Raw genomic sequence first — 23,595 nt, 5'->3', positions numbered from 1 at the left:
GGAGAGAAAAGAGAGTAGAATCAGGCACAGATGTATCATTGTTATTCATGCAAAGAGAGTCAGGATCAAGTTCATAAGAGACTAAATTGAACACACAGGACTGGTTTCCTGGAAATGAGTACTGCAGTGATGACCAGTTCCAGTTTGGGTTGTGCATTGCATAAGACAAACAAATAATAAATTAACAAAAACAATGTAGATGATAATCATAAATGAGAGGAAAACAGTGTATGAACATAATTATGTTAAACAAGATAAGTATTCCCGTATAACAACGCCCACGTCATACATTTTATTATAGCCGCAACCAATGATTATTTTCGTTATCGTCTCTTATTTTCCTGATTAATTGTTTCGTCCATAAAATATAAAAAGTAAGAAAATGCCTGTTATAGTTTCCAACCAACCACTGTAATGTCTTCAAATGCATAACAGTTAACTATCAGTGCCTTATGAACAATGTCTATTGGATTATTATTATTATTTTGTGTGCTACAGTACTTAAGTACAATATTTGAGTGTCGTAGTTTTTTTTCCGTCATTCAACCTCATTAGATTTCAGAGGGAAATATTGTACTATTTATTATCACTACAGTTATTTGAAAGTTACTACTTCATAGAATAAGATTTGACATTTTAAACATGATAATCTTAGTTAAATTAAGTAAACCCAACATGAAAGGTTACTTACATGTTAAGGAAATTGTATAATACAATAATAAAATGGTGATTAAACCACTGTAGCAAAGATGGTACTGTTTTACATAAAGTCAGAACACTTGTTGATAATAGTTACTTGGGCTACTTGTAATGGAGTATTTGTACACGGCAACATTACTACTTTTACTTTAGTGAAACGCTCTAAATACTTCTTCCACCACTGTGTACCGGGGTGTGTAATAACAAAAATTCTAGCATTTTGATGATGAAGTGGAGAAATACATTAGTACACCACAGCAGGCAATACAGTGGACTCTTGACGTAACAGGTGGCCGGTGAAAGTACCTTTTTTCTTGGAGAGAAACCGCTGCGGTGAACTCTCACCCTGCGGGAGATCTCGCGTTATTACTTGGTGGTTACCAGGGGAACGTGATCCTGAAAAGTTGCGCTTTTGCTCGGCGAAATGAATAACGGAGATACCGTTGCGTTACTTTCGTAGTTAATTCACAAGTAAACAGGCGTGCGAGATACATCTTCGCTTATGAAGGAAGTAATGTAGAGTCATATCAACGCATTTGGCATTACCGTCCATTCACTCCCAGGTTGGTACCTTAGTTAGTTAGCCAGCTAACGCTAGCTTGCTAAAGCTATTGTAGCTAACAAACTGTTGTTGCCTGCTGCTGCTAGTTTTTACCTAACACCGGCTTTACCAACACCGTCGACCCTGACTACTCTTCTCTATGTAGTCGGGCAGCTTTATATGGCATTAGCTAATTAAATGCTGAATTCAATCATCTGTATATTCGATGTTGCAGTTAAAAATAGCCAATGTTACAGGGGTCACTGTGAATTCACATTTACTTTTGCCGGTGGGCAAAAGCATTGATGGTTCGCGCTAAAATTCAATAACGTCAGTGAGTGTTTGGTTTGTACTCAAAACAAGGGCAACTGACGCAAAGTGATTGTAAGTCTTATTTTGTATCAGTCACTGCAGTTGTAGTAGTCTACGCCTGTACAGCGTAGGCTTGTGCACATCAGTGTGATGTGATGTGCTGTGCTGTGCTGTGACGTTAATGTTACACTTATTTCGACACAGGTACCTCTGTCGGCGAACCCTGAAGTAATACTCTGCAAAATGCCGTCACCACAAGTTCTGCAGCCGGTTCTTAAAATGAAGGTGGACGAGCTCTTCCTCAACTGGTTGAGTGATCCTGCAACCCAGTCACTACTCAAAGATTATCTTGACCTAATCAAAAGTGGACAAAACATTGATTTGAGTAGTGGGGACGCCCAGGAGAAAAGGTCATTAAGCTTCAATCAGAACAACAATGTGGCATCCCAAAAGAACCTGGCAGAGAAGAAGCCTGCTGCCCTCAGCACTCCCTCTAGCCCCCCATCTGCCAGTACCCTGCCTTCTGGCAGTAGCAGTAATACCAGAGTGACAGGACCCAATGGGAGAGTTCTACGGAGGTCTGTCAGTGCAAAAAAGGTAAATCATCTTTTGAAACACTAAGTTAGAAGGTTAAACTATTTAAACATTTAAATAGTTGTATTTTCTGTAAGCATGTAGCTGATTGGCCATCCTTCTCTTATCCAAACTGTTATGAAACAGTTTCACAGGTTTAAACAAGATTTAGAGGGACTTAAGATGGCATGCCACAGGGCTTTGAGGTTGCTGTTAAAAACATCAAAAACAGGGTGTGGCCTACCTGCTTCTTTGAGCCACCTGAGGCAGCTGACATATAGGGTTTGTTGCAAAATCATAGTCTCAGGAAGCCCTATCTCTGCTTGACAGGTTTCATTAACAATGAATTCTAAGGTGCAGTGAGAGATTGAAAATCTATCATCATTTTGCAGTGTTCGTTGAATATATTTAAAACCCAAATTCATAGCCATTACATAGATTTAAATACATAAACTGTTCACTCAATGCAATGCAGTACAATATGTTGCATGTTAACCTGTTTGTTAGCGTTACTTAGACCAAGAAAATTAGGATTTGTTACACTTGCAAAAAGCTGCCTCAACATAATTTGTTTTTGTTTTTTAGAGGTTGAGTTTGCTGAAAACATTTCACTATCAACCATAAAATCTAAACCTATATTATACACACACAAAGTGTGGCACAAAAACGCCCTCAGAAAATATTTTGACATGTCACAGCAGGAAAGCACAGGTGTAAATAATAAAATGAATGATGGTTCAACTACATTTAGCTGCTTAAATTTCAGGGACCTGGTATTGTGCATGCTGGCTCACTGTCATGGCTTATTGGGACACTTGAATAGAATGGAGCCATTCATGTCATTAGTAACACCTGTGCTTTTCCTACTTTGTCAAAATATCCATATGAAAAAAGGCCTTTGTGACTACCGTTTAAAATAATGTTGATGCTAATTTGTCGGTTTGTTAACAAGTGGAACCTGCGGTCAGTATGCCAAAGTTGCACCTCATCAGACACAGCATTCAGTTAAAAATGAATGTTACCAAGTTGACAATTTTTTCCTTAAACTTACAGGTTGTAGAATGTTTATGATTTAGCGTTTTTCATGTCTGTAGCAATATGCATTGCTGTCTGCCACCTTATTTTAATACCACAATTAGAAGTCCCCAGAATTGTACATTTTTGAAGTCCTCATACTCACCATAGGGGCTTGTTAATCTATCCTGACTGTTCATTGATTTAAATTTCTAGTTTCTTAAACCTGACCTGACTGTACCTTTGGGATCTTTATTTTCCCAGGCTGGCCACAAGAGGCTGCTGAGTAGCCTACAGCATCAAAGGCATGTCTGTAGGCATATGTAGCAATTATTAGTCAAATACTTTCCAAATGTTCAGGCCTCACCCATGAATTAGTATGGTATGAGAGGTGGGAGTGTCTGAGCCTAGCCTATCGCTGGTACTCTGGTTACTCCTCTCAGATCTCATTATGCTGTGACTGTTTTTAGAGGTAAATGGGATTTTTACTTTGGGCTGTTTGATTATAGAAGAAATCAAGACACACAAAACAGTTAAAAGGCTCAAAAGATTTTTGATGTCTGTTTATGGATTTGTATTCCATCAAGATGAGAAGTGCAACATGACAGCCTGGCATAGTGGTGGATTGTGGATATTAGTGAGTGTGATGACAGTGAGGCAGCCAGACAGCTGGGGGCACGTGCTCTTAGAGACTCCACCTTCTACATGTTGTTGACATGCTAAAGACAGACAAGAGGGAGGAGGTGTTCAAGTGGTCAGTGGTGCGACATCTGTTCTGTGACTGAAGCACCAGGCCTGTGGAACTAGGTGTTAGACTCAGAACAAGGCATTTATATCTTGAAGATGATGCTGATGAGTTTTTTTCTTATTAAGTCACCACAAATTAATATAAACCTAATCCAGAACATATTTTCAAACACTGTTACTATCAAGAGTCCAAACATAAAGACTACCAGTTCACATTACTTAGATAATCAGACTTTCAGACCTTTCAGACCTATAGCTTACACATAAAGCATATATACTTTTAACCAACTAAAAAATGGAGGTAAAGATGGATTAAAAATGCTTTGCTATTCTTTTCAGACAAACATACCTAAGTAAATCACATCAAAATTAAACATCCATTACAGTTAGTGATCCTCTGTACACCAGAATATTTCAGATTAAGTTGAAGTCACATAGTAGAACACAGTCTTTTTATGACATGATGAGTAGTTATTCATTGCTAAAATAGCCTGACCACAGGGGGAAGAGGGTGTAAAAGAAGAAAAACATTGCAGCAGCATGCTCGTCTCCTTTGTGGGTTTCAGCTTCAGTGTTTATCACAATAATGACAAAAAATTGCTTTGAATCTTTACTCAGAGCTTTCTCTCATTCTATTCATTTAACATTAGACTTTATGATGGAACAGAAAGAGGCTTGACAAATTGATGTTAACTTCTTGATTTACATATTCATGTCTCTTTCGTGCTAATGCCCTTTTCCCCCTAATGCCACCCTCTCGCCCCAGATTAATATAAAGCAACTGCTGCACAGTTTGTGTATTCTGCTGTGATGTGTCATGGCATGTGGCCACACTGTGTCACTCAATATTAAAGGGATTGTGAGGTTGTATAAAGTAATACTTCTATTTTAAGACAACAAAATGAATTCCTGCATACAGATGCATTCTTCAAAGGATTACTCAAAAATTCAATTTATGTCACGTTGATGCAGGCTAGAACAGCTGGTCTGACTTTGACATCAGACACTGATATAGATAGCCTTGGTTCCCTTGCGTTGGCATTAGATACCCAGAACTCTGCCAGTGAGATGAGGTGTGGCAGCACATTCATCCTCTGTGTAATTTACTCTGAAACTGCTTCTATTAGATGCTTCTCAATATCAGAATATATGGTCGTAGATCTTTTCTTCATACTTTGTACAGTATATATCAATCCCTTATGAATGTTTGGCCTCCAATTCTGCTGTGTAGCTTAATACCAAGATTGCCTCTATGTTCTGAGTGCAGTAGGTCACATACACAGACACTCAGCAGTTTTAGTAATATAGAGCAGTAGACATACTGTAAGTTTCCTTTGAGGGTTTACTTGTTCTTCTCTTCTTGTCCACATTTAGGATCACTGGTTATTCCTCAAGATGTCTTTTTATAACATGCTTGGTTGGGCTCAGTAACATAGAAGCTATTTGAAGCAGGGGTCTACAGTCACGTTATCATTGGCCTGACCTGTCAGAGAGAACCAAGTGTTAAACTGTTTCCCGCAAGTGTTTTTATTTTGGAGTCTTGGTAACTTGTGTGTAAAATGTACTCTGTTTTTGTTTTGTTTTTTGTATTGTTTTTAAATATCTGAGAAGCAGTCTAATATTTCAAAGTTTAATGTCCTTCATCATATTTAGTCATTAGTCTCAACTGACCTGTTGTCTGGGCAGCTATAGGTTTATTAAGGAATGAGGTGAACGTGTATAAATCTGTAAACGAAACACCCATATCTTCCAGATTGGTCATTATATACCCACATTATTTGGGCTCTTGCAGTAATGACATTACAGGAAACTTAAAGGTAATGTCATTTTTATTACATTAAGCAAAGTTAAACATATCTTTAAAAAAAAAAAAAAATAAGAAATGGAAAATACAATAAAAGTATACATTAAAAGTCATGTGGTCCTCAAAGCTGCTGTCTCTAACAACTTATTGCTGTAAACTATAAATTCTCATAGATATTAGTCACTGTAACAATGTTGTGTAAGTGTGGGGGGCCCTTGTGTGCTGTTACTCCTTATCTCTGCAGAGCCTTTCTATAGTGTTCTGACCCTTTACTCCACTTCTGGTGCCATGTGGACTACATAGATTTTTCAGTAAACTTCTATGGTAACTGGCTTTTGCATTATTACTATTATGCAAGCTAACTGATCTGCACACATCATGTTCAACTTGTTGGCCTTCCCTGAGCCCACCATGTTGTCAGTCAATCAGGCCTATTTTTGGCCCATGTTAGCATGTATCCCAAAATCCCCATCTCAGACATCCGATTGTGGTGGATTGAGCTGGAGCTTTCTGGATTTCACAGCAGCATCAGTTTTTTCCCCATGCTGTGAACCAGTTGTGGATCTACCCCAGCCTTGTGATAGTTTGAGTCACCTCTGTGTGGACACACTGTGGTACAGTTAGGCATGGGGGCCCTCAGGGGAGTTTTGATCAGGTTTGCCCCACTCTTCTGTATTCCACTGTGGTTGCCAGTCTGCTTTGCTTGTTGCCTCTTGAATATCACACTTTTCAACAGTATTGAATGTCATGTTGGTTGAGCTCAACTAAAATACAACCTCAACAAATAGTCATCTGACTGCACGGAATTCTAACATTCAAAGCCAATGGTCACTAACTCCAGGCAGTATGTTTGATAATCTCATCTGTTATGTAATGGACTGAACATGACTGCACACATGTTTCTGTACAAATCAGATCTAGCAGTTTACAGATTAGACATATTGTGGGGCCAGCTTGAATTCTCATGTTTTCCTGTTTGTCACAGTGACCCATTATAGTGTGGATATAGTATTTGAGCAGTTTGTCTGACAGTTGCCTCTGAGGGTGGTGTTGTTTAGACAACCTGCCTGTAGTGACCCTAAGATGATTTGGTTACACTCTTCATACAACCCTGTTGGAAGCTTACATTCAGAAACTGTGTGTTTTTGTGTCTGTGTTATATCTTCATGCCACACTACTGTTTTCACCACATGTGTCTGTAGTAACATTTAAAACACCCAACTGAGCTCTTTCCACATATGTGAAACAACACATCATTATCCCTGCGGTGTTGTGATACCTCTGTTTGTGGAACTGGACTTCAGATTTTGTTCGCTTGAACACAAGAATGGACAGAACACTATTCCATGTGAGTTGACAGTTTCATGTGATCTACCAGGTTTTATTTTGGTCTTGGTACTTTCCATATTTGGTCTGAATTGATTAGCCTGAACAAAAGGCAGCCATTGTGAAAACCCATCACACAAACAGCTTATCATGCATGTGCAGTGTCCTGTGTGGAGGATAACAGGAACTGGGTTTGAGCAGAAACCAGTGGAAAACTGTGGACTTTGTGATCTTGTCATCTAAAAATACTGTGGGTGTGCTTTGACCTCCTGTGTGTACAATAAGAATAACACAAACAAATATAGGTTTATTTACGTAGTCTACTAATGTATACATCTCTGTACCATTTCTATTTAATTAACATTTACATCAGTAGGTGCAGTTGTTGTACAGGTGTTGGGCTTTTCCTGTCTATAGTCACTGTTTTAAAGGCAACCCCAGAGCTGTTAGATCATCATATTTATGGAGAATTGGTGTAATTGCCATCACTCCAGGACAGCAGCAACCGGAAGCAGATGCTTGTTTGTGGACTAAAGATACACCCTTGTTTCTCCAGAGCTAGTTTCTTGGATTGCCCAAACAGTGCTTGCTTGTGCTTTTAATAGGCGCAGACGGGTTTGGACATCATTCTTTGAATTTGCCATGCCCCCCACCCCCCACCTCCAATGCCCATCAACTATAATAAGATGTGGAATGGCTGGCAGCCCAGGCTTGCAAAGGGAAGGCAAAACAAAGACCACCATAAGATAGGATGCAGAATAGTTGAATAAATGTATGTAGTTGTGCACATATCATCTGGTGATTTAACCTGCACTCTATTATTAAGTAGCCGTACCTTGGGTGTTTTCTTTATTTGCCCATGTCTCATTAAGTTTATTTTGTCTGCCTCCTGTTCTTGTGATTTAGACTTTCAGGCAGATTTAGTAACAGATTTAGGTAGATTTAGTTAAGTAACATGTGGCTTTCATTATATGCAATCACTTTAGGGGTTTTATTTTGGAGGTTTCTTTAACATCTAAATGTACTATCCAAAAGATGGGGGTGTCCATTTTCAAGGTTCAGAGCACGAGCAAACTTTTTCTGAAGTATTTGGTAGTGTGGGGGATTTTCAGAAAGGAACACAGTGAACATGAGCCATATGTCATCTTGGTATTGAGGTGCATCCTTCAATTGGCCTCTGTGGCTGCTGCAAGCTGCAACAACAGGTCTGTCTCTTTACATAACCTTCTATGAGTACTGAGGAATGCAAACTGGAAAGGGCAGATCCATTGCACACACCCCTCCCATCCCACACATACACTAAGTGATTCCCACACACATACAGTCAGTCACTCCTTATCTCCTCAGCAGCTTTGAGGCAAGGGCTCCCTGACCCTGTGCAGTGTGTGTGCGTGTGTGTGTGTGTATATGCGTATGTGTGTGTTATGTAGAGACTGGGACAGAGCAGCAGGCAGAGCTGAGATTGTGCGACCAGATCTGGAATGGGAGAGAGAGTCACAGTAGCAGCTGCTCCCTTGCATTAAGAGGCTCTCACTCTGACAGAGGACAATCACAGGGACACAGACACAGAGGACTTCCACTGCTGCCCCTGCCTTGTGCCCACTGTGTTGACTGCAACTGAGTGATTTCTATAGTGAAGAGGATAACTCTGGATTGAGTGTTGTGCTTGTTTATATGTGTCCCCCGTCCTGTCTGGCGCGAGGATGAGGATGAAGGAGCTGTCTCTGCGTCAGGACCCTGACCTGAGGAAGGAGTTGGCTCTGCTGGCACGCGGCTGTGACTTTGTCCTGCCATCTCGGTTCAAGAAGAGGCTCAGAGCTTTCCAACAAGGACAGGCAGGTGTTTGTATGAGTGTACCCTTAACATAGGCTTCGCTGGCCTGTCAGTCAGTGGGCAGGTCTCTTAATGTGGTATTTGTGGGCTTAACGTCTTGGTATTCAGATTGTATTGTAGTATTGATCTGCTGTGATACAGGCCACTATTAAACTACAGTAATTGTGCATACTGTTTACAATTATTACAAAGTGGAGCTATTGTAGGAGCCAGTTGCATTTTGAAGAAGTGGGGACAGTAGTTACAACACTTTCTCCAGGCATATTTATGCACTACTGTGCCATGTGAATTTTGACTGTTGTGCAATCATATCCACCTGTTAGTGAATTACTTTTGCAGTTGTTTTGCTCTTTATACAAAGAGAAATGAGATGTGAGCCTTGGTTATGATGATGGTATGATGTTTTCTTGTGTGTGGTATGCTGTGCTTAGCTGCTTTACTGTCCTTTCAGACAACAACATTGTGAATGTGCAAAATGTCATGTGGCTTACCAGTTGTGCTCAAGAGCTCTGCTAGTGGTTAGCATGAGCGAGAGGGGGGGGGGGGGGGGGGGGCAGTGCAGGCCAGGCAACAGGAGATGTTTATGTCCTTTTATAGCCATGGCTGACACCAACACACAGGACAGAGAAGAGCAGAGGATCAGCAGCATTTATCATTTAGAAGGCTAAAATGAGCAGGTTACCGCTGACAGAATATTGCAAAAAAGTCCATGCGACACACATCCATGTAGAAGTGGACATGGTTAGATTTATCCCCATTATGTCCACCTGTATAATTTTATGGTTTTGGATCATATTGTTAAAAGTTTTATTGTTGCAGACCCGGCATTATATGTAGAATCTGACAACTAAAACCAGAGGTGTGAACAATGAGTAGAATGTGTTGGACCAAAACAAACACCAAGATGGTATTTTTATCTCTTAGCAGAGGACTGTGTGGGTGTGTTTATGTGATTATTAAAGGGCAAAGAGAATGATCCAGTCAGCAAATTCTTGAGTCATGTAAAAACGAGATGACTCTTTAATGAAGCATGCTTTTTAATAACTGGCCTGCAATATAACACATTTTGGTCCTAATGCATTTTTGCTTTTTATATGTGGCTATGAAAATATCTTCACTAATTCATGTCCTTCACCGCATGGCCCTCAGCAAGACACAGTAGATATTTTGTTAATATGATCTTGTCTTAGTATGTCAGCTGTGCTCAGTTGGTGTGGTAAATCATCCTGGTAAGGAATCACATTTATCATGACATAAAGGCCTGGGACCAATGTTGCATGATGTCGTTGTTGTAAGACGTAAAACGATACACTGGTTTCCACTGTCATGATCATAGAGCTTAATAACACATGCTGCAAAGCCCTGACATACAAAGTTGCTATTTTGAGGTCCTAGGCAGAAATGGTTAAAAGAACACAAAAATACACAGCTGTGTCCAGGCTCTTATATATTGGAAGGTTTCTGTATTAATGAGAGTTGTGTCACTTGGAATGGCATCCGCTAGAAATGGCTAGAAATTAGTTTGTCAGGGTCAGGGAGTAGAGATTTAAGCTCAGCCTTGTGTCCAGTCATGACTCCAAGCTAACAGACGCTTCACCCCTGCTGTACGTCTGCAGTTCAGTCCTAACACACACATGCATGACATGCTCTGCTTCTATCTCCAGACAACTGCTGTTTGCATGTAACCAGCCACGCTGTTTAAACCAAGGTGGCCCTGGTCATTCTATCTGCTCAGTTGCTTACTTGCGCCATCTTTTTGTAGTATACACATTTATTTGGGGCTGTCGCTAAAGATAATTTTATCTGACTACTAGTGATAGAACTTGTTTGACCCATGGGTCTTTTTTACAGCAGACATTTGGCACAACATAGTGGGAACAGCACAGGTGTAATTAACAGTGACATTATTCCGCCCAGGTCTTAGTTCTGGGGTCCTGATACTGTGCATGCTAGATCACACTCATGGTTAGTGGAGCATTTAATTGGAACAGAACCATTGTTAATAGTATTAGTGACATTTGCTTTTCCTGTTTTGTCAAGTCAAAATATTTTCTGTGATAATACATTTGTTTCCAGATAAATGGCCATTAAGAAGGATGTGTTAAAATATTGTACTTAAACAAAATCAAATCTAATTTGATAGCAACTAACAAATATTTTCATTATCAATTAATCTGTTGATTATTTTATTGATTAATCATTTGGTCTATAAATTGTGAGCAAATGGTGAAGAAATGCGCCATTTACTGCAATTTCCCACAACCCAAGGTTACATCTTCAAAAGCCTTATTTGTCTGACCAACAGTCCCAAACCCCAAATTGCTCAGTTTACCTTGATGTATCACATAGTCATGCAATCACAGCAATAACTCCTCAAACCTGAAAAGCTGGATCCAGCAGCTGCAGCTCTGAAATCTAAGCATTCAGCATTTTCCTCAACTGATGACTGGAAATATTGGTCTGTTTTAAATATTACTGATAAAAACAGACTTTATTTGGTGGTTTTCTTGTGTTACCATATCTTATATTGTTTAGAGCTACCCTTTTGTGCATAGATTGTGCTGTATATATTACATATATACACAGATGTGATCATTTGCCAGATAAATCCCCCAAAAATATACCACTTAGTGCACTTAACTAAGACAGTCCATCACAACCACTCATTTCTAAATGTTCAAATATTGTATTTATCATATAAAAATAGAGTAGTACATTTGACAGTGGATTACCATAAAAATTGATTTACCATATCTAGTATTATCCTGTCCTAACAGACACTCCCTAGATTCATCTAGACATAATTTGATAAACACATAAACAGATTAATACATTGCAAACAATACTAGGTCAATAAGACTAAAATAACTGTCAGTCAAAACATTTTACACATAGTGACAGTACTGTAGAGTGGAATGTGTAACACGGGTATCCCTTACGGATAAATGGATAATGATTATGATTGCTGAGTAGTCACAACTCTTCCCTGATGGGCCCTTAGGCTGCTGAGAGGTGTGGTTACATGAGTGCTAGCAGTGCAGAGTAAAGGCAATCCGTAGCACATGGAATGCTTGAGCTGAGAAGTGGGAGCATTTGCTAGCATCAGTAGCTAACAGTTTATTTCTGTGTGTTTGTTTCAGGCCCAGGTGAGGACAGAGGAGCCCGTCACCACAGCGCTGAGTGAAAGCATTCCAAAGTTTTACTTCCCACTGGGACGGCCCCAAGCCAACCTCAACATCGACAGCCTCATTTCCAAAATTGAGAAAATATTTTCCCAATTCCCAAATGAAAGGGCCACCATTGAGGACATGGGGCATGTTGCCAAGGTGAGAATGTGATTTGTAGCACGATGGTTCAGCTGCCACCCAGCAAATTATTTTCATTAGTGCCATTTAGCTACTGACTCTACGAATGTTTGCTGATATTAAAACCCCACGGAAAATATTATCTCCATCTCCCTGAGGAATGTGAGCAAATGGCCTGAGGGGAACCTGAGTGAAGAGAGAAATGACAGCTAGATTTCCTTAGGGAAGTTTTTAAGTGATGCAGCACTGCTTTTTAAATCAGTGTCATGTGTTATTGTGCTGTTCTTTTCTGCATCAAATGTCACACATGTGTAAAGTTCAAGTGCTCATTTAATTTTTTCATCCATCTCTCTTCTTTATGTCCACACCACACACTACCCCGTGTCTCCTGCTTCCTTGTGTCCTCAGGCCTGTGAGTGCCCTCTCTATTGGAAAGTGCCATTGTTCAACTCAGCTGGAGGCGACAGGACGGGCTTCGTGTCCGTTCACAAGTTTGTGGCTATGTGGAGAAAGTAAGACAATAGCTCCTCTTATTCTCACTAGACCACTGGTGCATTCACTCACAGCCAAACGGCTCATACAAGTCCCTTCTCAACAATGATGACCACTCGCTAGGGATCACAGACACTGTATGCAGCTATCTGCTATTATGACATTTTTCTTTTCATTCCTAAACAAAAATCTGTGATCACAAAGCCCTCATAAACACCCGCAAGGAAATAGTCGATTTGGATATACAGTATATAAATGAAAACATCCATTCAGTGTCTTTCTGCGTGAATTTGAAAGGAATACCATAGGGCTTTTGTAATGGTAGCTGTGCGCTGCGTGCTGAACACTAGTGCATGCAGTAGGCATGGTCTTGTATTAATGTACGAGCCTCCAGAGAACTGGACAGACCTGGCCTTTGACTTGAGCTCATGACTGAGCCATTCTTAGATGAGAGGCCACACCAGACGCTTGCATTATTTCCACGTCACGACCATAACACTCCATGCTTATAATCACCAGGCAGCGATTCAGAATCCTAATTTCAGAATGTATTATACCTGCACTTGCACTTTTAAGTGGAACAATTTAAAACTTGTGTTGCCTAAAGAATGATAAAAAGAATAGAGAAAACATAAGCATGTAAGAGGGAGTAACCTTGCAACCATCTGTTCTCTCTTTTCTTCTCCAGAACTCTGCAGACCTGTCACAATGACGCTTCTAAATTTGTGCACCTCTTGGCCAAGCCTGGCTGTAATTACCTGGAACAAGACGACTTTATTCCATTCCTGCAGGTACTGGCTGCAGCACACCCAAGGAGAGGGTTGGACTTGGCAATGTGGGATGCCAAAATTGCATTGGCTTGAGTGGTGCAAACTGGACTTAATTTTTGGACTACCCTGCTGAGGCAGTGCTTTTTCATGTGGCGGAGGACTAATTTAGGGATGTTACTGTAAGCCAGTAATATAGTGGAGGGGAGTTTACAGAAAAGAGATCCCACTGGTGCAGGATTCAAGCTCAGCAGAAATTAACCAAGGGGAGATGGAGATGAAAATATGTCTGATGTAATACAAATAGTGTAGCACCAAAAACAATCATGCGCTCATATTCATCAAATTGTTCCCTGAGAATAGTCTAATTGACTGTTTGGTCAGTCTTACCATGTGGACCTGCTGTGCTGGCTGTTTGTATTCTCGCTCTGCCTGAAAAGCTGTTGTTGCTCCACACTGGCCCCACCCTACACCTGATTCATTTTCATGCTGGCAGGAGCAGCCAGGCTGTGCTGAACACCCGTTAGCATACCAGCAGAGATGCCTTGTGGCACTCACTGTTTAATTTGTATGGTTCTGCACAGCGAATCGCCTTTGACTGTTTTGATGAATGAAAGGCGGATTGCAGTGGAGTAGATTTGACTGTCCCCGCCTGTTTCCTGTGCCCTGTGATTTATGTGTTTCTCTATGATTTAATTTCTCACAGTAAGAGTCAAAGAGGCACGACGGCTGCCCTGAAATAAGGCCTTTTAATTTCATTGCCGCCTTCGCATTTATGTCAACAATTCTTTCCCCCCATCAGAAGAGAAGAGGGGGTAGAATAAAGAAAAGACATGAGAGAGTTTGATGGCAAGAATATAGCTCCAGTTCATTTGGAATGCAGCACACCTCCTGTGACTTTATGGCATGAGGAAGGAGAGAAGGTTAAGAGCAGTCACTAGCAAAAGTCGTTTCTCAGGCTTTCCCACCATTTTGCTGTCAAATCAGAAAGGCTTAAACTCATCCCAAAACTGGCCCAGTGTTTTCTGACTTCAAAGAAACATTTAAATTTGATGGCCTCTCCCAACAAGGCCTGGAGCTTTTTCTTTACATAGTACAACTTATAAAGCATATGGCATGACAGAGTGATTTAGATAGACACTGACAACTTCTGATGTTTGAATAAGTTTGCATTTATATTCCTACTCTGAATGTCATGTGTTCTGTCAAGCAAAAAAGAGACACAGATGTGGTTTGCCATTTAACTCATCTCTAAAAGTAAATGTAGAATTAAACTGAGCATGTGTATTTGTTATTGCAGCACAGAATGTCACCGAGTTGTTCTTTTGCATTTGAGTGCATTAGTTCTGTGAGGAATGTTATGGATGCATGCAGAAGAAACAAAGTTAGCTGACTTTACTTCATGTTTTCAGGATGTGGTGAACTCTCACGCAGGCCTGGCCTTTCTAAAGGAGGCGCCGGACTTTCACTCACGATACATCACCACGGTATACTACCATAATACACATGACATCACATTACTACTGCAAAATTGCAGGTAGTGAAACATTAGAATGACACTGCAGTGATTAAGTTTTGATCATGCATTATTTAATGATCCATGATAACACTGTCAATTGTTTTTCAGGTGATTCAGAGGATATTTTACAATGTGAATCGGTCGTGGACTGGAAAAATAACATGTTATGAGCTCAGGAAAAGTAACTTTCTTCAGGTAAATGACTCTAAATTTTTTCATTCTGTATGTATTTTTCCATTTGCACTGAGATCATTTCAAGTGTCTTACTCAGGGTGTCTGCAAGTCCTTAAAATGCCTAAAATTCTGTAAATTCTATTTTTAAAATACAAGAATGGGTGGTCATTTAAGTCTTTTCACATTGAATGCGGACCTTCACTATAAACACGGTTCTTATGCTGCATTTTCACATGTTGAAATAGAAGTCATAATGCTTACCTCTATGCTGAACCTAATATATCTATATATTTTTTTACATTAATCAATTTGCTTCAACTTGGGTCTTTTTTTTCTAACTTTGGCCATTATTTGTATCCGTTATCAGTCAGATGACAAGACAGGTTGCAAACAAGCCAACAGTGTAGCGAGATTGCCAAAACCACTTTATGTGGAGCTAAATCCAAAGATTAGTGCACCACAATGTTGGTATGATTCTTCACTGGAAAAGAAAATTCTTTGTGTACAATAAAAGCAAGTGTTGGATATGGTTGGTCAAAGTTTAACTAAGAAGTCAGTTTATGAATTGCAATGGATATTTAACGGGGCAGTTTGGGTAATAATTTTACCCATAATTACTAATGATGAATTAATGTTACGTTCTTTTTCCTGTTGTGTCAGAATGTGATGTTGCTGGAGCAGGAAGAAGATGTGAACCAGCTGACAGAGTTCTTCTCCTATGAACATTTCTATGTTATCTACTGCAAGTTCTGGGAGCTGGACACAGACCATGACCTCTACATAGACCAGAAGGACCTGGCACGGCACAATGACCAAGGTGCAAAAACACACCCCACTTTCTTCAAGAAAAGTGCATAAGACTAGAATCAACTATCAGCAAATATGTTTGCAGATTTTTTTCTATTGTTGAGAGAGCACTACATAACTGGAATTCACTTTATCATATAATTATATGCACAGTTCATACAACAAAGTTTTAAAGTTTTTTGTTTCTGTTCATTTTAGTAGCATGTCATTCATAATGCATGGTGGAAAAATATAAAAATAATAAATAAATGCAAAAGCCACAGGATGAGTGCTGAACCTTGTCAGAGCACAGTTATGCACACTACAATAAATTTCCTTTAACCTTTCTGGCACTTGTTGGTTCAGTCAGTAGGCTGAAATTACATGTAACAATAAAAAGTATTTGTAAATGTTATTTGGTCCAGGTTTACTGCTCGCATGCAAACACATACTCAGGAAAAAGACTTGATGCTTCTTCCCCACACACTCCACACCACATGTTCTTGGTTGATGGTCTGTGAGTGAGGCAGGGGAAATGAGACACAAGATCAATGAGAGAGCAGCATATATACTCTGCTCCAATGACGCCATGTCTGGAACAATTTCTACCACTATATGGTCAAAATGATGACTGCAGGATTTATAGTATTGTCAAGATAAAAAAGAGCTACACTGGCCAGTCTGGATTTACAGTCTGTGAGAATGGATTACATGTGTTGTGAAAAAGTTGTACATTAACTGAGAGCACTGTTGTCTCAGAGAAAAACGATGATGTTTTTCCCAACAGTCTGGATTGTAAGTAATCTCTTTGCTATATATTTTTACAGCCATCTCACATAAGATGATTGAGAGAATATTCTCAGGAACAGTAACAAGGCAAGTCAAAAATGTCTGAGTTTAAATCATGCTCTTTAAAAGACGCAAACATTTTTTAACAAAAGGTACATTTTATGTTTTGGTTTCACTGCTTGTTTTAATACTTGATTGTGTCATTTATTTCATCAGGGACAGACGGGTGTATAAGGAGGGCAGGCTGAGTTATGCTGACTTTGTCTGGTTCCTCATCTCTGAGGAAGACAAGAAGACTGACACCAGGTATCTAGACACACAGGCTGCATCTGAATCACTCCCATTTACTCTAAAGCGCACTACATTTGTGGTCCTACATTTTATTGGAGTGTCAAAATTCTGTGAGTTAAAGTGATGCTCCATACATCAAAAATTCCTACAATGAAAGAATAAACTCTATAGCATGTACACTACTTTGCCAACAACACCACGATACGCATATTGAACATGTGGAAATTACAGTCAGGTGACAGTACACCTGTAGCTGATGCCAAAAACTGGCAAAGATCCACGAATGATTGAAACCTTGATTTACTGCTCACTGTAGAGCAAATTATGGCGTGTCTACAGACCTTTTTCACAGCAGACAGTTTAAACTGGGACTGTGAGAAAAGCACAGGTGTAAATGATAAAATTAATGACGGCTGAGTTTTCTTTTGCTGCTTCAGTTTCAGGCTCCTGATTCTTTGCGTACTCACTCAATGTCAAACTGTGTGGCTTATGATATTTGAATGGAACAGAGCCATAGTTAATGTTATTAGTAACACCTGTGCTTTTCCTACAATTACAAGTCAAAATGTCTCTTGTGTAAAAGGCTTTTTCTACAGGGAACACATCCACACCACCTGCATCTACTGTTTCCTTACAGCTTTTATGTATAACATGCTGCTCTTTCCTTTTATCTGTGTCCAGTATAGAGTACTGGTTCCGCTGTATGGACCTGGATGGGGATGGTGTGCTCAGCATGTACGAGCTGGAGTACTTCTACGAGGAGCAGTGTCAGAAGCTGGAGACCATGGCTATTGAGCCCCTTCCCTTCGAGGACTGCCTCTGCCAAATGCTTGACCTTGTCAAGCCTGAGGTCGAAGGTCAGACCTTTTTTACATTTATACACTCTCAGAAGTTCACACACCGAGTTGGGCAGGTTCCACTTTTTCCACAGTGACAGACACATTTATGTTTTCGGGCCAGGTCATTGATCATTAGCTGAGGGAACAGTTATAGATGAGAGACTGACTGACAGCTGCTCGTGTCATCCACACTGTCAACAAATTCCCTCAGCACTTAGCTTTACCACTATGCTATTTAGAAGACACTATGTTACACAATGTTGAGGGTGTACATGTTTAGTATTGATAGCCACAGCAAGAATGTGACCCTTAGTCAACCTGGTGGTAAGCAGTACTAGTAGAGCTGTGTAATATAATGTGTAATATGAGATGTAACACATTATTCACTGAGTATTTGAGGCTGATGTTTTCCTGAACAGCTATGTCTCTTCCAGACAGAACAACCTTTACAGTTTTAACAGATTTAAAAGTCTGTTAAAATTTCACATTTAATGTGACATTCTTCAGACATGGCATGTGAATTTGAAAATATATTAAATAGGATGATAAGGAGCACTCTGATGGAGTTTCTAAAATGCCACTGTGAAGGGATACAGAACTTTATTCCCTCATCAACCAAAAGTCTTTGTGCTCTTTCAAAAGAAAAAAACTAGGATGTTTGAATTCTACAAAAACGTAGTTATGAAGTTATCTGATTATTTTATATATCACTTTGAAAGCACATTTATGTGTTACTGTAAGGCAAGTGCTGTAGTGCTGCCAACCCATCATCTACTGAGTCAGCTACCCACGCAGACATGCAGATGTGAGAACCATGAATTGGCCTCGCGTTTCAGCCCAGGTCTGAAAGCTAGATTGGATGTGAAAGCCTGGCTTAATAATACCCATGCCATAAATGATCTGTCAGTAGGTAAGTTTGAGTTTGGGAAGCTGTCTAAAGTGACTTCCTTTACCTTGCCCAGGTAAGATCACTCTGCGGGATCTTAAGAGGTGCAAGTTGTCCCACATCTTCTTTGACACTTTCTTCAACATCGAGAAATACCTGGACCACGAACAGAAGGATCCTTTCTCTGTAATAAGGGTAAGGAAGGTTAAATGAATGGATGTCACCAGACGTGAGATAGATGTGACTTGTGACTTTAAAACTCGTGTTTTAAAGGAGGTGGAAGGAGACGGCCAGGAAGCTTCAGACTGGGAGAAATACGCTGCAGAGGAGTACGACATCCTAGTGGCGGAGGAGGCTGCCAACGATCAGTGCAATGATGTGTAAGTCTGACTTCACTCAAGGATCTGTGATACGGCTGCAGCTACAACCCTGGGCCCAAATATATCCAACTGCTGAAAGTATCATTTTGGACTTAATTGAAAGATAAAAGTAAAATTCCTTCACTTCAACTTCCACTCAAAATCTGTCTATTAATTTTCTTACAACATAGAAATGCTATTAAATTAAAAAGAACGTGATGACTGCAGTATAGAAAAGATATTACAACACAATGTCAGAACACCATAAAAATAGCTTTAAAATAACGGTTTTGGTCACTTCTCCAACTTTTGTCCCTTTACCAAATAGGAGTTAAGATGTTATATAAAAATCTATATTCTCAACAGTTATCTTCCTGTAGGAATTGGGAGACTTGTTTAACCTCAATTTAGTTCATAATGAGATTTGTAATGTATTTGTGCACATTTTGAAATTAGCACTTGCAGTGATTTGAGGACTTCAAAAAAACATGTCCATTGTATATTCCCACAGAATAGATATCTAACAATGATTTACTTATGTCATTATTTACAAATGATTTATTGTTTATATATGATGAAACTTGTGTCTCCTGCTTCAGTGTAGAGAATTTTTTGCATGAAATAGTTGATGAGATTAGAGATCCAGACCCCCTGACATCCCCTGCTGCTGGTGCACCTAAGACCAAAGCTATAGACCCTTTTAATAAAACTAACTCTAGTCTAAAACAACAAGAATAAAGGTAGCATACATTTTTGTTTGCAGTAGTTTTAGCCAGTTTCCTGTATGTGCATCCCTATTATTAATACTGTGTATTAGATTGTTAATTTCACATGGTAATTCTACTCAAAATACCATTTTAAAGAATAAAATTACATTATGTTTTTGAAGAAAAATATTTCACTGAGTAAAATGCAAATCTAGGGTAAATCCTTGTCTTTCTTGTATGTTAAAACTCTGGACATTTAAGTATTCATCACTTGAGAACTGCTCTTAAATGTTAAATGCTCTAAATTAGGCTTAAAGTATAAGTTTTTTACTTGAGTAAAAGTTCTCTCTTTAGATCAAGTATCATTTCGAGAAGTTTGATTAATCTGGACCCCGATTATTGTGTTAGCTATCGAATTACAACTATTTATCATTATTATCGGTGCTGTAGAGCCAGTATTGTCAATTGTGGACTCATTTTACAACAGATATTCCAACATGTCAAGGTCAGGTTTAATTGATAACCTGTTTGAAAAAATTCTATCGTGCAGACAGACAGTGACGGTTAAGTACGAAGTCCATGTACACATAGATAGTAATGCTAACACAGATAAAGAAATATTGATTTCACACTACTTTCTGTCTAACTGGTCTATGTAATCAGACTTTGATGATCACATTGCTAAGACTGAGGATTATGTCCAGCAGCAGAGCCCCTGTGAGAGTGAGTCAATGATAGATGAGGCTGTTGACAGGTATGTTGTGTGGCGGTTTTAGGAACACCACCGACTTCTAAAGATAGGCTGCTAACCAGAGCAGGTAAGACACTCAGGGTAATCAGCAGGGACTAAGTGTTCTCCACCACCTCCTCCTCTCTGGGTGAGTCTAGTCCTAAACCCACTCCTAGCTTGTACCCACACCCCACCAGTCTCAGCATACTGTTGACACCAGATAGTTGTTTTGTCAGCACAGCACAATATCATGTGTATGTGACCATGTCTTAGAGCTGGGAGTCTGTTTCTGAGCCAGACAGCTTCTTGTGTTTATCCTTCCTCTTCTGCACAAAAAACCTCCACTCCTGCACCACCTCTGCGCCTTCATGTGGTGCTCCTGTGTCCTTTCCATGCATACTGCTTTGTTAAAAAGCTCCTATCTATTTAAAGGAATAGTTCAACATTTTAGGAACTACGCTTACTCGATTTGCTCTTGCTCACCAAGAGATAGTCAGTAGAGTAAAAATGAGGCTACCACCAGCAGCTTGTCTGAAAGTAACAAAAAAGGTCCATTTTACTTGAGTTTTGCCAACTTTGTTTGCATTCAGTTGTGTCTGGACAGTACCTTTTTAAACTGTCCCTACATCTCATGCATGGTGTCTTTTTTTTCAGCACAAACTCTATATAGCTATAAATCTGACCTCTTACTTTGTCAATTTAACAAACAATAAGGCTAATGCAAGAAAAATAAAACAAGCATCTGTTAAAAAAAATACAAATCTTAAGTCATAAGGACAGTTCTAGGTTATAAAAAATATTGTTTCACTTTTAATACAGCAAACAGATATAATACATGAAATTATAATACAATTGTAATACATTTATTATGCATTTACGCGTCTTACATGTAGTAATTTTATTCCAACTTATTTTTCAGTTTTTTACATTACCGAAAATAGTAATAATCCAATTTTGAAATTTGAAGAAATTTAAATGTTTTATGTTCTACAAACATGAATGAGATAGTGTGTGAACGTCCAACATCAGCATGAGCACGAGTTTGCTGGTAGTCGGATTTTCTCTCATTTAGACAGAGCTAGGTTACCTTTTCCCCGTTTCTAGTCTTTGTGCTAAGCTAACTGGCTGCTGGATGTAGCATCACATTTACAGTACCAACACGAGACTCGTAATAATCTTCTCACCAAACTCTCTGCAAAAAAGTGAATAAGTGTATTTCCCAAATGTCAAACTGCTCCTCTAACATGGTTGTCCTTTAACACATTCACCTGAGTAAATCCTCCTGACTGTTTCAATGTGTCAGCCACTTTGTTTGAAAATCTGTTTTGTTTACAACATGCCTTAAACGGTAGGTTCACATCTTTTCAAGTCTGTCTTTAAACAATACTGACATCTCCATATGAACATTGAACAGGTTTTTCCTTGTTCCGTGTGAAATGTATTGTGTAGTTTATCTGGAGTAAATATGAGGCTTCAGCAGTCTGAGCTAGACTAATCAAGTGGGTATTTTCACAAAGTTACTGTCTTTCCACTTGTTATGTTTCCACAGACAGATTTTTCTTACTGGGCTGCAGTGGATGGAAAGTAACTCAAAGAGGGTTTTCTTTGTATTAAAAAGATCGAAACTCTGGAACACACACTCACAACTCATACTGCTGAAGTCTCATATTAACCTTTTAGCATGGAATGAGGTCTGTGGAATTTGTCCCCCATTACTTAAATCAAAAGCATGAACAGAAGGAATCATTACAGCAAGTAAAACCTGCTTCAGTGTTCATATAAGTGCCTCACTATTGTTTCATACAGCTGACAAGTTGTGAATTTATTCTTTAAAAACAACCTCTCTTTCTGACTGATTTATTAATCTTTTCCTCCATGTGTGTGTTTAGGTATGATAATCCTTTGAGCCCTTTAGGGCAGCACATCTCCAGTGAGCTGGGTCTGACAAAGAGACACTTCTTTGAGATCCCCAGTCCACACTGCAACCTGGACCTGGATGAATATGAGTATGAAGATGACTTTGAATGACCCTCGATCCTGTAACGTTTGACGATTGAATCACATCAGGCCAGAGTTTTGCAGGTTCGGGCTCAGTTCCCATCCTGCGTATAAGGACACACTTCACCACAGAGAGAGCAAATGCAAAACCGGAAGACATTGTCGGAGCACTGTTGAGGTCAGATTGTGCAGGAGAAATGGACATTATCACACATTTGACTGAAGAAATGTGAAGTGGCCAAAGCAGAAGGTAGTTCTTCACAACACTGACCCAAAAGTTTAAATATTCTTACCTGTCATAAAAAAAAACACCACAGTCGACTTCAGGGTTTCATAAGCAACACGTTTTGTTCCCTCCTCATGATATAACAGGAAAAGTTGTGTTGTGCATGTAATGCTTTGTACAAATAATGTCTGGAGCGAGTGTTTTATCTGAACACCAACGTTGTATTATCATATTCACATGAGCTAAATCATTCTTTACACATTGGAGCTCCCTGAACTGTTGAACAGAAACCATGCTGATTTGATTCAGGTTTTGAACTAATTATCATCTGAAGTCATTGGCTAGTTTTACATTCCAGTGATCATAACTGAATGTTTTCTATAAGGCTGTAAATTCATTAATGGTTTGTTTGCTGAAACGAGAAGTTACTGTAAATGCTAAACAAGCCACCGTTGAGCCTGCTGTACACACACAAGCACACAGTTCAGACAGCCACACACAGTGTATGTTGTACAGGTCTGTATTCATTATGACATGGACTTATTGTATGTGTGAGATGGGGTTATAAATTATTAGAGATGAATTTATAAATAATTGTAAATATGTATTTGGTGCTTGCTGTGTTGTAAATGATTTGGGCAAGTGTTTTAGACAAATTCTTTTTTCTATGTTATAAAGTACTTAATTTGAATGTACTTTGACAGAACAAAAGGAACCAATTTTAAAATGTTTTGCTTTTCTTTAAATTAATAATAAAGTCTTGGTTAATGGAAGAGTAAAGAAAACGGACTCTGCAGTGTAATTTGATTAATCTAGTATAAAATGTTTTTGATGTGTTCACTGTTTGACTTGAGGTACTATTGATATCCTTCAGCTGA

At 39.3% G+C, this 23,595-nt stretch overlaps 1 protein-coding gene across 4 annotated transcripts; it reads left to right on the top strand.

The window, feature by feature from the left end:
* The first annotated feature begins 1,088 nt into the window (after positions 1-1,088).
* Positions 1,089-23,502, top strand: ppp2r3b (protein phosphatase 2, regulatory subunit B'', beta). 4 transcript variants are annotated; one of them, XR_008829016.1, is made up of 15 exons: positions 1,089-1,262; positions 1,757-2,149; positions 11,990-12,175; positions 12,563-12,666; positions 13,335-13,437; positions 14,826-14,900; positions 15,041-15,127; positions 15,767-15,923; positions 16,720-16,768; positions 16,898-16,987; positions 17,654-17,829; positions 18,774-18,892; positions 18,971-19,077; positions 20,540-20,641; positions 22,383-22,518. XR_008829016.1 is itself a non-coding variant. In XM_056389177.1 (15 exons), exons 2-14 carry the CDS (start codon positions 1,796-1,798, stop codon positions 20,556-20,558), a joined length of 1,626 nt encoding a protein of 541 aa, XP_056245152.1. In that variant the 5' UTR covers positions 1,089-1,262; positions 1,757-1,795; the 3' UTR covers positions 20,559-20,581; positions 22,383-22,518. The 4 variants fall into 4 exon arrangements, 3 of the variants coding, with proteins under 3 accessions (XP_056245152.1, XP_056245151.1, XP_056245153.1); XM_056389177.1 differs by having other exon boundaries at positions 20,540-20,581; XM_056389176.1 differs by lacking the exon at positions 20,540-20,641 and having other exon boundaries at positions 22,383-23,502.
* Positions 23,503-23,595: the final 93 nt, after the last annotated feature.

The sequence above is a fragment of the Seriola aureovittata genome, chromosome 11 (genome assembly GCF_021018895.1).
Source record: "Seriola aureovittata isolate HTS-2021-v1 ecotype China chromosome 11, ASM2101889v1, whole genome shotgun sequence".
Taxonomy (NCBI): Eukaryota; Metazoa; Chordata; class Actinopteri; order Carangiformes; family Carangidae; genus Seriola; species Seriola aureovittata.
The sequence above is the reverse complement of the archived record's forward strand: the minus strand, read 5'-3'. Positions and strand labels throughout refer to the sequence as shown.